This window comes from Mus musculus, chromosome 11 (genome assembly GCF_000001635.26).
Source record: "Mus musculus strain C57BL/6J chromosome 11, GRCm38.p6 C57BL/6J".
Lineage (NCBI taxonomy): Eukaryota > Metazoa > Chordata > Mammalia > Rodentia > Muridae > Mus > Mus musculus.
The window spans coordinates 106,364,755-106,377,424 of NC_000077.6; the positions used below are offsets into that span (position 1 = coordinate 106,364,755).

Consider the following 12,670-nt stretch of genomic DNA (forward strand, 5'->3'; position numbering starts at 1 on the left):
TCAGGGCTGTCTTGGTCTCCAGCGTTCCCCCTCTGCTGTGTAGGACTACACCTCTGCCCACCCCCACCCCTTCCAGATTCGCTAGGAAAAGAGGCCTGTGGCTGGCAGAGAGGGCTGGAGGAGGGCGGGACAGTGGGCAGAGCCTTGCCTAGTGACAGCCGGGATGTGTCCTCTGCTGGCATCTCACAGATTCCTCTTTCAATAGAGCAAAGGAGCCGCCACCGCCGCCACCCTACCCCCACCCAGCCTCCAGCCGCTCTCCTCCTCCACTCTCCACCTCCCTGCTCCTTAGCAAACAGGCCAAGCCGAGTCACTGTTTTGGTTCCCCGTCATGTCCCTTCCTGAAGAAACTACAGCCTGGGCCCTATCCTTTGGGTCATCCTATGCCTGTCTGGAGCTAACTTTCAGTCACATTTGTAACGGGAATGAGGACTCTTGCTCAGGGAAAGTTCAGCTAGGCAGGGGCAGAGAGAACAGAAGACAGACCAGAGAAGGCAAGTTTGGGGACAGAGAGGGTCAGGGTACAAGGAGGTTTTGACAGGGCAGAGTGGGGTCCGGGTGCAGACAGGAGAGCCGGGCGCAAACAGATCAGCGGAGCGGTAGCAAAGTGGTGACTTCCTTAGACCCATGCTGGGGTTGAGGCCAGGGTCACCTGTCTTTTGGGGTGACCCACCCCTGGGGGAACCAGGCTGGGCTGGCACAGAAAGACACAGTACTCACTGTTGGCCAGAAGCAGAGAAGAGCGGTGGCAGACGAGAGCCCCGGGTGCCGTGCCCACCTCAGGCTGGGGCTGGAGCTCTGGGGGACTTGGCTGGGGGGCCGGGCCGGCAAGGACAGCTGCTACCGCTGATGTCACAGAGTCATGAGTGAAACCTGAGGACTGGGCCAATCTTCAGGTGGGTGCCTCAGCCACTCTTTTCTCTCGGCGTGTTCCAGGCTTCCCCTGCAACTGCCTGGGTTCTGGGACCACACTGACCAAGACACACCTATCCATACAGGAGCACACACTCGCATGCACGAACACACACACACACACACACACACACACACACACACACACACACACGAACTTCCCCCATCCAGGATCTCTCCTAACCTCAACAAACATACGCAGGCTCGTTTTTGTACCCAATCTCCCTGACAGTCACTTCTCCAAGTGTTCACAGGGAACAAGCTGGTCTACACACTCACATTCACACTTACTGTGGTGCACGCTCACATGTGAGCTCACTGCACACTAATGCTGCATGCAACATATTTGTATGCAACACATACAAAGAACCTTTCACACACACACACACACACACACACACGCACAGGCTCACACCACAGACTTGTGCAAGCCTTCAAGTTACACCCCTGCCCCCAAAATCCCATGTTCTCAGTCACACCCATGCCAGATAACACAAACACCACATGTTTCAGACTTTTATGAAGGGTATATCTGTGTGCACGTCCATGAATTCATATTTTCACTAATGTGACTTGCTTGCCAACATACTCACTTCTGTTCACATGAGCAGAACCTGCTAGCTCTACCAGTAGATTTTTTTTTTATCAAGTATTTACCAAGTCTGTACACCCCCAGTGTGGACCCCCACACCCACACACAGATGCACATACATTTACACCCAACTGTTTAACAGGACCACATAGAAGTCCCAAGAAGTATTTGTCTACCCCCTCCCCCAACTCCCAGCTGGCAAGACATCTGTCCCTTCCAGCCCAGGGAGGGGTTGTGGTTGGGAAAAAACGAGATTGGCTTAGCTCCCCTGTTCACTCTGTAGCGGTGGTGCCCCCTAGTGGAGCTGTTAAGAAGTGCCTCAACTCAGCCTGAAGGTGCTGTGGTTTCTGTCTTGTCCTCCTGCTCCAGATCTTCCAAAGTAGCCTGCCTGCCTTGGCCATGCCGTGTCTATTCCTGCTGCAGGCAGTTGCTTCCAGCCCTCAGCAGACTGAACTCTGAGTGCAGTGTGCTTTGGTAGGCTCGGGGAGGCCTGACCAACAGCCACCCTTGACTTTTCTAGCACCTCTGTGGACAGAGCCTCGGATGTCACTGAGCCCCCCTCCTGGGTGGCCCTGTCTGATTGTGGTTACAGAATTTCTTGCTGGGCCTGCGACTCTCCACCTCTCAGCTCCCTCTGCATCGGTGACATGGAGAGCCACTTGAGACTCTGAGCAGTTTCTAAACCCAGGTGAGCACATTGGTCTCTTTTATACACAGCCCCTGCCTGGCTTGGGGTCCTTTCTGAGGAGCAGTCTCTACAGAGCTCTGTTGCTAATGGAATCCTGGCTTCTTCCTAAGGGGTTGCTTCCAGAATGTAGAGGAAAACACAGTTTCTTCTCAGACTCTTCACAGATGGCTTCCCCAAGGCCATTCAGGGTCCTTCTCTCACTTCTAGCCTTGCTGTGGTCTCAGGTCACTAGTCACTGTCCCCTAGACAGGACATTGCCACTTGTTTGTGGGTACTGGGTGGGTGATGTGGTGGTTTGCATGAGTATGGCCCCCATAGGCTCATAGAGTTGAGTGCTTAGTCACCAGGGAGTGGCACTATTTGAAAGGATTAGAAGGATGAGGAGGAAGTGACATCCTTCTTCCAACAAGTGTTGGCTTTGAGGTTTCAAAAACCCATTCCAAGGTCAGAGTCTCTCTCTTCCTGCTGCCTGTGGACTAGGAGGTAGAACTCCCAGCTCCGTCTTCAGCGCCATGTCTGCCTGCCTGCTACCACACTCACCACGTTTTCAAGGCTCCGAAACTGTTTTCTTTTATAATGGGCATGGTGTCCCTTCACAGCAACAGAACGGTGACACAGGCGTAAGAACATCTGTGTCTTGGCGTCATCTGTCGCTTCCACATACATCCCTGCCCCTTTGGTCTCTGCCTCTTTCTGGTCACAGCTCTATGGGGTAGGATGTTCTTAAATGAGGGATTAGAGTAATGGGAGGGGGTCACCGTATATGAGGGAGCAAGGCTGAGATATTCAGTTGTGTGAGCTGAGTACTGTGAGGATCTGGGCACCAGTCACAGCTGAAGTAGAATGGTCGCATGGATACTTTGTTGCAGATGGCAGGAAAAACGTATAGGAGATGAATGGAGCTAAGCTTCCTATTTTGTATCAAGGATTATTGGGTTAATCATATTATGGCTGATGGCACCTCAGTTTCTACCTAGGGTTCAGGTGAGGAGGAAGGCTCTGACGTTCCATCTTGCAGTCCCAGTGGGTAGGACTCTGGAAATACATCTCCACCCCTGAGCATCCCGTCAGCACCACTCACATGCTCACAAGTCCCCAGCGTACCACCAGCTAACACAGAACCACATGCCCGCCGCACTCAAGGACAACTGCAGTGGTAGAAGTCGCCCAGTGAGAGCAGGTAGGCAGGGACAAACGGCTTTCGCTGGTGTGTTTCCTAGACTCCTCCTTGCCCATACATCGTCAGACACAGAATTCTGCAGGCCAATACCTAATTTCTATCACCCCTCAGATCCTGGCTCCTTGCTTCTTTAGAAACTGGGCCCTCACGCTGGACAGCAGTCACACACGCTTTTAATCTCAGAACTTGGGAGGCAAAGGCAGGCAGATTTCTGAGTTTGAGGCCAGTCTGGTCTACAGAATGAGTTCCAGAACAACACAGAGAAACCTTGTCTTAAGAAGAGGGGAGGGAGAGGGGCTGGAGAGATAGCTCAGAGGTTAAGAGCACTGGTTCTTCCAGAGGTCCTGAGTTCAATTCCCAACAACCACATGGTAGTGGCTCATTTACCATCTATAATGTGATCTGGTGCCTTCTTCTGGCCTGCAGGCATACATGCAGGCAGAACACCATATAAATAAATAATATAGTCACAAATAATATAAAATACCTTGGTGTGATTCTAACTAAGGAAGTGAAAGATCTGTATGATAAGAACTTCAAGTCTCTGAAGAAAGAAATTGAAGATCTAAGAAGATGGAAAGATCTCCCATGCTCATGGATTGGCAGGATTAATATAGTCAAAATGGTTATCCTGCCAAAAGCAATCTACAGATTCAATGCAATCCCCATCAAAATTCCAACTCAATTCTTCACTGAGTTAGAAAGAGCAATTTGCAAATTCATCTGGAATAATAAAAAACCTGGGATAGCAAAAACTATTCTCAACAATAAAAGAACCTCTGGTGGAATCACCATGCCTGACATTAAGCTGTACTACAGAGCAATTGTGATTAAAAACTGCATGGTACTGGTATAGTGACAGACAGGTAGATCAATGGAATAGAATGGAAGACCCAGAAATGAATCCACACACCTATGGTCACTTGATCTTTGACAAGGGAGCTAAAATCATCCAGTGGAAAAATGACAGCATTTTCAACAAATGGTGCTGGCACAACTGTCGGTTATCATGTAATAATAATAATAATAATAATAATAATAATAATAATAATAATAATGCGAATTGATCCATTCTTATCTCCTTGTACAAAGCTCAAGTCTAAGTGGATTAAAGACCTCCACATAAAACCAGAGACACTGAAATTTATAGAGGAGAAAGTGGGGAAAAGCCTCAAAGATATGAGCACAGGGGAAAAATTCCTAAACAGAACAGCAATGGCTTGTGCTGTAAGATCAAGAATTGACAAATGGGACCTCATAAAATTGCAAAGCTTCTGTAAGGCAAAAGACATTGTCAATAAGACAAAAAGGCCACCAACAGATTGGGAAAGGATTTTTACCAATCCTAAATCTGATAGGGGACTAATATCCAATATATACAAAGAGCTCAAGAAGCTGGACTCCAGAAATTCAAATAACCCCATTAAAAATGGGGTACAGAGCTAAACAAAGAATTCTCAACTGAGGAATACTGAATGGCTGATAAGCACCTGTAAAAAATGTTCAACATCCCTAATCATCAGGGATGAATCCAGCAATACCTCTCCTGGGCATATACCCAGAAGATGTTCGAACTGGTAATAAGGACACATGCTCCACTATGTTCATAGCAGCCTTATTTATAATAACCAGAAGCTGGAAAGAACCCAGATGTCCCTAAACAGAGGAATGGATACAAAAAATGTGGAACATTTACACAATGGAGTACTACTCAGCTATTAAAAACAATAAATTTATGAAATTCTTGGGCAAATGGATGGATCTGGAGGGCATCATCCTGAGTGAGGTAATCCAGTCACAAAAGGAGTCACTAGATATGCACTCATTGATAAGTGGATATTAGCCCAGAAACTTAGAATACCCAAGATATAATTTGCAAAACACAAGAAAATCAAGAAGAAGGAAGACCAACGTGTGGATACTTCATTCCTCCTTAGAATAGGGAACAAAATACCCATGGAAGAAGTTACAGAGACAAATTTGGAGCTAAGATGAAAGGATGGACCATCCAGAGACTACCCCACCCGGGGATCCATCTCATAATCAGCCACCAAACCCAGACACTTTTGCATATGCCAGCAAGATTTTACTGAAAGGACTCTGATATAGCTGTCTCGTGTGAGGCTATGCCAGTGCCCGGCAAATACAGAAGTGGATGCTCACAGTCATCTATTGGATGGAACACAGAGCCCCCAATGGAGGAGCTAGAGAAAGTACCTAAGGAGCTGAAGGGGTCTGCAACCCTATAAGTGGAACAACAATATGAACTAACCAGTACTCCCAGAGCTCGTGTCTCTAGCTGCATATGTAGCAGAAGATGTCCTAGTCGGCCATCATTGGGAAAAGAGGCCCCTAGGTCTTGCAAACTTTATATGCCCCAGTACAGGGGAACACCAGGGCCAAGAAGTGGGAGTGGGTGGGTAGGGAAGCAGGGCGGGGGGAGGGTATAGGGAACTTTTGGGATAGCATTTTAAATGTAAATAAAGAAAATATCTAATAAAAAATAAATAATAAATCTTAAACACAGAGAGAGAGGGGAGGAGGGGAAGGAGGAGAGGGGAAGAGGGAGGGGGAGAGGGAGAGGGGGAGGGGGAGAGGGAGGGGGAGGGAGGAGGAGGGGGAGGGGAGGGGGAGGAGGGGAAGGGGGAGGGAGAGGGGAAGGGGGAGGGGGAGGGAGAGGGGGAGGGAGAGGGAGAAGTTGAGCCCTCTAAAAAGGCCATTGCTGTCTGATGTTCAGATGTTCCCTGCCCTGTTCTTGCTCAGCTGTGGCTGAAGTAGTCATTGAGAACCCTGGAATTCTCCCAAAGGTCTTTTCCGGCCTGTTTTCTACCCCAGAGCAGAGGGAGTTCATCCCTCTAGCTGTATGTTTTAGTGACATTACAGTGTTCCTTTGGGTGAAGTGCTGTCCTTCGCTTAACCACTTTTATTCTTGTACATGGAGTAACGTTGGATTTTTAGGTCTTTCCATGTAGCACCATGGGTACTGGAGAGCTGGCTCGGCGTGTGGGTTGCACAGGCATGGGGACCTGAGTTTGGATCTCCAGCACCCAGGGAAAGCCTAGGAGGGAAGTGTGCTTGGTAGTGGGAAGTGGGGACAAATGGATCCCAGGGACTTGATGGTCAGCCAGTCTGAATGAAACAACAAAGAACAAGTTTAGTGAGAGACCCTGTCTCAAGAAATAAGGCAGGAGGGTCTGGAGAGATGGCTCAGCAGTTAAAAGCACTGACTGCTCTTTTGAAGGTCCTCAGTTCAAATCCCAGCAACCACATAGTGGTTCACAACCATCCGTAATGAGATCTGATGCCCTCTTCTGGTGCATCTGAAGACAGCTACAGTGCACTTACATATAATAATAAGTAAATCTTTGGGCTGGAGCGAGTGGGGCCCAAGCCAGCAGAGGTCCCAAGTTCAATTTCCAGCAACCACATGATGATTCACAACCACCTGTACAGCTACAGTGCAGTCATAGAGATACAAACAAACAAACAAACAATCTTTTAGGAGAAAGAAAGAAAGAGAGAGAGAGAGAGAGAGAGAGAGGAAGGAAGGAAGGAAGGAAGAAAGAAAGAAAGAAAGAAAGAAAGAAAGAAAGAAAGAAAGAAAGAAAGAAAGAAAGAAAGAAAGAAAGAAAGAAAGAAAATAAGGCAGGGCTGGAGGGATGGCTCCAGAGCACTTGGTCTAACCTGGTGGAGGTTGCACACGCCTTCAATCTCAGCACTCAGGAGGCAGAGGCAGATGAATCTCCAAGTTGGAAGCCAGTCTGTTTTATAGAGTGGACAACCACTCTAGGACAACCAGGAGCAAATAAATAGACAAACAAAACTAACAACAACAAACAACAAACAAAAACCAGTTTTGTTCTTGCAAAGGACCCAGGTTGGGTTCTGAGCACCCACATGGTGACTCACAACCATCCACAGACTACAGTTTCAGGGGACTTGATGTCTCATGCACACAGTGCCTATAGGTACATGTATATATGCAAGCAAAAACTCATATACACAAAATAGAATAAATATTTCAAATTGTCTAAAAAAAAGCAAAGAAGTGTTTGAGAAAGACATGTTAATATCAACCTTTGGCCTCCACAGGCACACACACAAGCATGCACACACAAGCGTGCACACATGCATACACATAGCCCTCCCTTCACACACAAATGAACAAACCAACATACAAACAAACAAAAATCCAAAGACATAAGGAGGAGTCCCTACTGAAGGACAAAATAAAAAGGAGATGGGTGCGGGGGCCCAACATCTGAAAGAAGATAACCCTGGCCAGGGAAGTAGCTGTTGCCTGTACTCCTTCAGTTCTCCCTGGGCTGACAGAACTCTGCAGAGATCAGGCAGGCATTTGGGGATTTTCAGCCTTTATATGGATATGGTTTGGTTTCCTTCGACAAAGAACTTGGATAGGGCACACTAGTTCCCCCCTCAGCCCTGTATTCTAAATATAGGTTCTCTCTCCACCTTCCCAGGCTCCTTCCTGAAGGATAAGGGTGGTGCCCTCCTCGACAGCCTCAGTTTCCAACTTTGCCCGAGTTGCATCCATTTTACACCCGACAGTATTTTGTTTCTCAGAACCAGATTTATAGTAGCTCAATGGAAGCGGCATCTTTCCAGGGCTTCTCTGTGGAAAGCAGATGTGAATGGAGGGGGCTGGTGTTTAAGTGGGGAATCTTCCCAAAGCAGACTCAGTTGCAAAGATCTGGGTAGCAAGTCTGTGACAGAATGGAGAAAGGACAGGGATAGGAGAAAAGCCAGTAAGGAGCCCATCCAGGAGTGGAAGGGTAAGGGTTAATCCGTAATGTTCCCTGGAGAGTCTATGTGGGATTCGCCTTGGCCAACCCCTAAGGAATACACTCGCCTGGCAGGAGATGCCCAAGCTTCCTGACCTATCTTGCCTGTGGATAGAAAATGTGGAGAGCCAGGCAAGTGTGTGGACCAGTCACAGAAGACCTGAGAGTGGCAGCCCCACAAACACAAGAGGAAATCTGTAATGTCAGCACTTAAGAAATACAGGCAGGGGGATCAGGAGTTCAAGGGTGTCCTTGGGTACATATGGAACTTGAGGGCAACTTAGGCCAAGCGAGATCCCATTCCCCCCCCCAAAATGTGTTTGTGTGTGTATGTGTGTGCATGTGAATGTGTGTCTGTGTATATATGTGTGTGGGTATGTGTATATATGGATGTGTGTATGTGTGTGTTTGTGTATATATATGTATGTGTGTATGTTTGTGTGTACGTGTGTGTGTGTGTGTGTGTGTGTGTGCGCGCGCGCACGCGCGCGCGCGCATGTGTGTTTATCCATAGGATTGGAGTAAGACACGAGGAACAAAATAATTCTAGTTTTGGCTGTGCATGTCACCCGTTCTCTCCTGCTGGCCCCTGCCCATAGCCCCATTACTCTCAGGATAATACCTACATTCCCTATCTTGGAATCTCAGCCTTTATCACAGCAGTTCCCAACCTGTGGGTGGTGATTCCTTTGGGGGTTAAATGACCCTTTCACAGGAGTCACATAGCAGATATCCTGCATATCGGATATTACACCATAATTCATAACAGTAGCAAAATTCTTACGGTTGGGGGTCACCACACCTTGAGGAGCTGTGTTAAAGGTCGCAGCGTTTTGAAGGCTGAGAGCTCTGCTCTGTTGGGAGTGACCTCCCTTTTTGCTAATTTCCCGGGTACAGTGATTTCCCTCTTGGGTTGCTTGGCTGTTCTTTCCACCTAACCCTAGTGCCAAGACCCTGAGGATGCCCTGGGGGGTGGGGACGGGGTTATCACTGGATCTCTTTGTCCTCCTTCCTAATGTGGCCACATGGAAGACTCTCCTTTTCCCACATTTTTACTATTAGTTTATCTTTTTAATTGCCTTATTGAAGATGACTGGCTAGGGCTGAGAGAGCGAAGGCTCTGGCCGTAGTAAAATGCAGCAGCAGTCACTGACAGACAGGGACAAAGAGGAGACGGGGATGTTCTTCCTGGCTCTCCACTCCAGGACTATGGAAAGGGGGACAGGAGTGGAGGATGGGGGAAGGGTGAGTCTCGGGTGCTAATCCCAGCTTCCTGTTGGGACTGTGCTCGACTGCTGCACGGGGCCTATCTTCGGATGTCACAGCTGTGGAAATAGATCTCTCCCCTCACCTGTCTTTACGCAATAGACACTTCACTAACTTCCTGTCGGAAGAATGCATGCCTTGGAAACAGAAGACGGTGTTGTGGACTCCGGTACTGAACTGCCCATCTCTGAGAGGGCAGTGAGTGGTTCACCTCCGCCAGGAATTCAGCAAATCTGCAGAGGAGAGGTGAAGAGCCCCAGCCTGTTCTGTAAAGTTGCCCAGGGTCTGCCTGGTCCCCTCCAGAAACCACTGGGTCTTTGGATTCCCCTCTCCTAAGCATGACTGACTCTGCCTTCCTTACTGACTCAGACGACCAGGAAACCAAGTCACCCCAGCTTCTCACTGAACAAAAGTGGGTCACCCAGGGTTAGCGCCAGCACCAGGTGCAGGAGGGGTAAGGTAGTCTGGGAAACCCCATACAGGGGCCTCCCACGATGGATCTCCAGAAGAGAGACCCCCCACAAGCCGGAAGAAGAGACTAGGGCAGACACTTGGCCTGTTTCCTAGGCCCCAGACGTCCTGGGCTGGGCGGGTTTGTGTACTTTGGGGAGGAGCCCTCCCTGGCGTCCCCAGAGCTGCCAAGGTAACTTAACCTGCTAGGGCATGGCCTCCCTCGGGAGTGGGAACTGGAGTGGTGTCCCAACACAGAGCACAGCCCCTATGGTGAGGCCGGGCCCAGGAGCTTACTGTCTTAAATGGGGAGGTGGGGGTCTGGGGAGGACTGTGGAGCTGGGGTAAACTCTGGGGTGCCTATAAGATGGTGGGGAGGGAGATCCCTAACTAAGAGGAAGAGAGTGGACCGGGAAGAAGGAGGGGTGGTCATGAGGTGCAGAGACATTGAGAGGGAAGCAGGGGGCTCCTGACATGCCCCACCCACGTCTCCTTGGTTTGGCTGAGTCTCCCCAACCATGTCCCCAGCCCTGGGTGACCATCTTGCAGCCCTTCCCTTGGACAGTCCCATCTTCTCAGCCTCAGCATAACCGGGTCAAGGAAGGTAACAGTTCTGGGTCACCCTCCTGGCTCCTCTGTACCACAAGCACTTGGGGCCTTCCTTCTTCTGCCGGTTACATCCTTTATAAATGAGGTCGGGCCTGGGCCTGGGAGGGAAGGGACTGTGTGGAGGCCTGGTGGGCCTGTTGAATCCTGCTCCCCAGACCTGCTGGAGCTGATGATGCTACAGAACGCACAGATGCACCAGCTGCTACTGGGCCAACTGGTGGCAGATGCCCTGAACCCAGGGCCAGAGTGGCCCAGCCCACCGGTAGGTGAAAATGGGGGTCAGGGTGGGATTCTATAGGGGGTTCCCTCACCTGGAGACAAAAAAACCAAGGACAAGAGTAGCAGGAAACTAGCCTGCACTTAGTCTGCCTAAGTCTCTTTGGCATCTACCGTGTGCCAAGGGCCGGTCAGATTCCACTAGGAAGGGAGTTGCCAAATCCCCACTACCACCCAGATCTTGTCTTTAAGGTTTTCCTTCTGGATATTTCTCTGTGCACCTCAGGCCCAGGAGGGCAGTAAGGGTAGTGAGGTCTGAGAAAAGAGGAACCAAAGGAAGGGGAGCTCTAGGAAGCCCAGAGGGGTCCAAGGAGGAGGTAAATCATGAAGTAGGTGTAGATCCTGAGTTGTGGCTGCTACCTCATGCTCCTAGGTCCTCTGAGGGCCTGAGATGAGTATCTCCCTTCTTTCACGGGCCCCAAAGGAACAAAGGCAGATGTGTAGACTTCTGGTATCCACTCTGGAGTCACTAGGACTTTTCCAGTCAGTTCCGCACTACCTCATTCCCTCCTGTTAGCTCTGATGCTCTTAGATGAGTGGCTTAGCCTCTTAGAGCTTCTCCTCTCTGCATAGTAATGGGGTGGGCATCTCCAAATAGCCTAGTCGCGGTTACCGTGAGATGGTGATTATTTGTGCAGACAGAGGCTCAGGAGGTGGAGCAGTGGAGGCAGGGAGGGCCAGGCCTGAGTCATCACCTCCCCTCTACACTTTGCACAACCCCCAGGTCCACACCGACAGTCACGAGGAGCAGATGGAGGAAGAGATGGAGATGCAGGAGCAAGAGCCTTTGGTTTACCACCATCACTACTTGCCTTGCCCAGTGACTCCCTTGGGTCCCATGTCACTCTGGCCAGCCTCCTTCCTCCCTGTTCCCCCACATCAGCCTCCCTGGCAGGGTGAACCGAGAATTCAGCACCAGCCCCCTGCCTCCAGGCAAGAGGAGGTGTAAGTGAACAGGGACTGGGGCGCGGCCAGGATCCCGATCTAGGTCGAAAGGAAGAGTTTGGGGGGTAAAGCCTCAAATGCCATCCAGAGCCTCTGAAAGGGTCTTCTCTCTCTCTCTCTCTCTCTCTCTCTCTCTCTCTCTCCCACCTCAGGAGAGATGTGCCCCCACCCCCACCCCCCAGTGCAACGGGGACTGTTGGTGCAGATGTACCTCCAGCTTCAGGTAGGGGCAGGGTGGGTGGGCAGTGGGGCCTGACTTGGGGCAGACTAAGATGTCAGAAGGGCCATGTGCCCTGTGAAGGGGGTGGGGGGTGCAGTCCTGCTAATCACGACTCCAGGCCTGCCTCGTCCCAGTCTGTGTTCCTCGTTGGGGTCCAAAATGGCAGGAAGGAGCAAGCTGAGGGTTCTGTCTTTCTAGACTACTATGATGCGGAGAGCCTGCCATGAAGATAGATGTACACCAGGCCTTGTCACCTTCTGCACAGTGATGCCAAACCCTGGAGCAACTCTGCACCCATGCTGGCCCTTCTTACCCACTCTGCGCCCCCAACCCCAAGCCCTCATCAGGCTCTCTACTGCCATTTTGTGCTGGCTGTTCTGGAGTAAAGGCTCCTTTAAGCCCAACCATGACCCAGAAGCCACGCAAAACCAATTGATCCTCTGTTTCCCTATAAGGCCCTGATACCAGAGCCCAGCTGGTCTCAGCCCCTCTCTCTGGGATGATGAAGGCTGTGTGTCTTCACCCCTAGGCCTGAAATAGGGGAAGAGAGAAAAGGATAGCTCACATCTCCAAACTCCTTAAGACTCCCAGAGGGCAGCATGGATGGAGAGGGGCCCAGCTCAGGAGGCCCCTGCAGCGGATTCAGCTCCCTTGAGCCTCCTCTTAGTGTTGGCAGAAAGGAGAGTCAGGGCCGTGTCCTGATTCAACCAGGAGCAGCATGAGGTCCCCA

At 50.2% G+C, this 12,670-nt stretch overlaps 2 protein-coding genes and 1 long non-coding RNA gene across 8 annotated transcripts in view; 2 read left to right on the top strand and 1 right to left on the bottom strand.

Moving 5' to 3' along the window:
• Positions 1-805, bottom strand: part of Scn4a (sodium channel, voltage-gated, type IV, alpha) — a 48,015-nt gene extending 47,210 nt beyond the window's left edge. The window contains exon 1 of the mRNA XM_006531987.3: positions 721-805. The gene's annotated coding sequence lies outside the window, so the exon portion shown is untranslated. The remainder of the gene's footprint in view (positions 1-720) is intronic.
• A 4-nt stretch (positions 806-809) lies between these two features.
• On the top strand, positions 810-9,981 carry LOC108167929. Of its 5 annotated transcripts, XR_001780341.2 has the most exons (4): positions 810-896; positions 2,025-2,192; positions 3,159-3,372; positions 9,543-9,981. It is a non-coding gene; the product is annotated as an uncharacterized LOC108167929 (long non-coding RNA). The 5 variants fall into 5 exon arrangements; XR_001780342.2 differs by lacking the exon at positions 3,159-3,372; XR_001780338.2 differs by lacking the exon at positions 9,543-9,981 and having other exon boundaries at positions 3,159-3,590.
• A 26-nt stretch (positions 9,982-10,007) lies between these two features.
• Positions 10,008-12,360, top strand: Prr29 (proline rich 29). Of its 2 annotated transcripts, NM_029345.1 has the most exons (6): positions 10,072-10,163; positions 10,419-10,494; positions 10,655-10,761; positions 11,500-11,720; positions 11,873-11,943; positions 12,139-12,360. In NM_029345.1, exons 1-6 carry the CDS (start codon positions 10,104-10,106, stop codon positions 12,165-12,167), a joined length of 564 nt encoding a protein of 187 aa, NP_083621.1. In that variant the 5' UTR covers positions 10,072-10,103; the 3' UTR covers positions 12,168-12,360. The 2 variants fall into 2 exon arrangements, with proteins under 2 accessions (XP_006534451.1, NP_083621.1); XM_006534388.2 differs by lacking the exon at positions 11,500-11,720 and having other exon boundaries at positions 10,008-10,163; positions 12,139-12,350.
• The last annotated feature ends 310 nt before the right edge of the window (positions 12,361-12,670 follow it).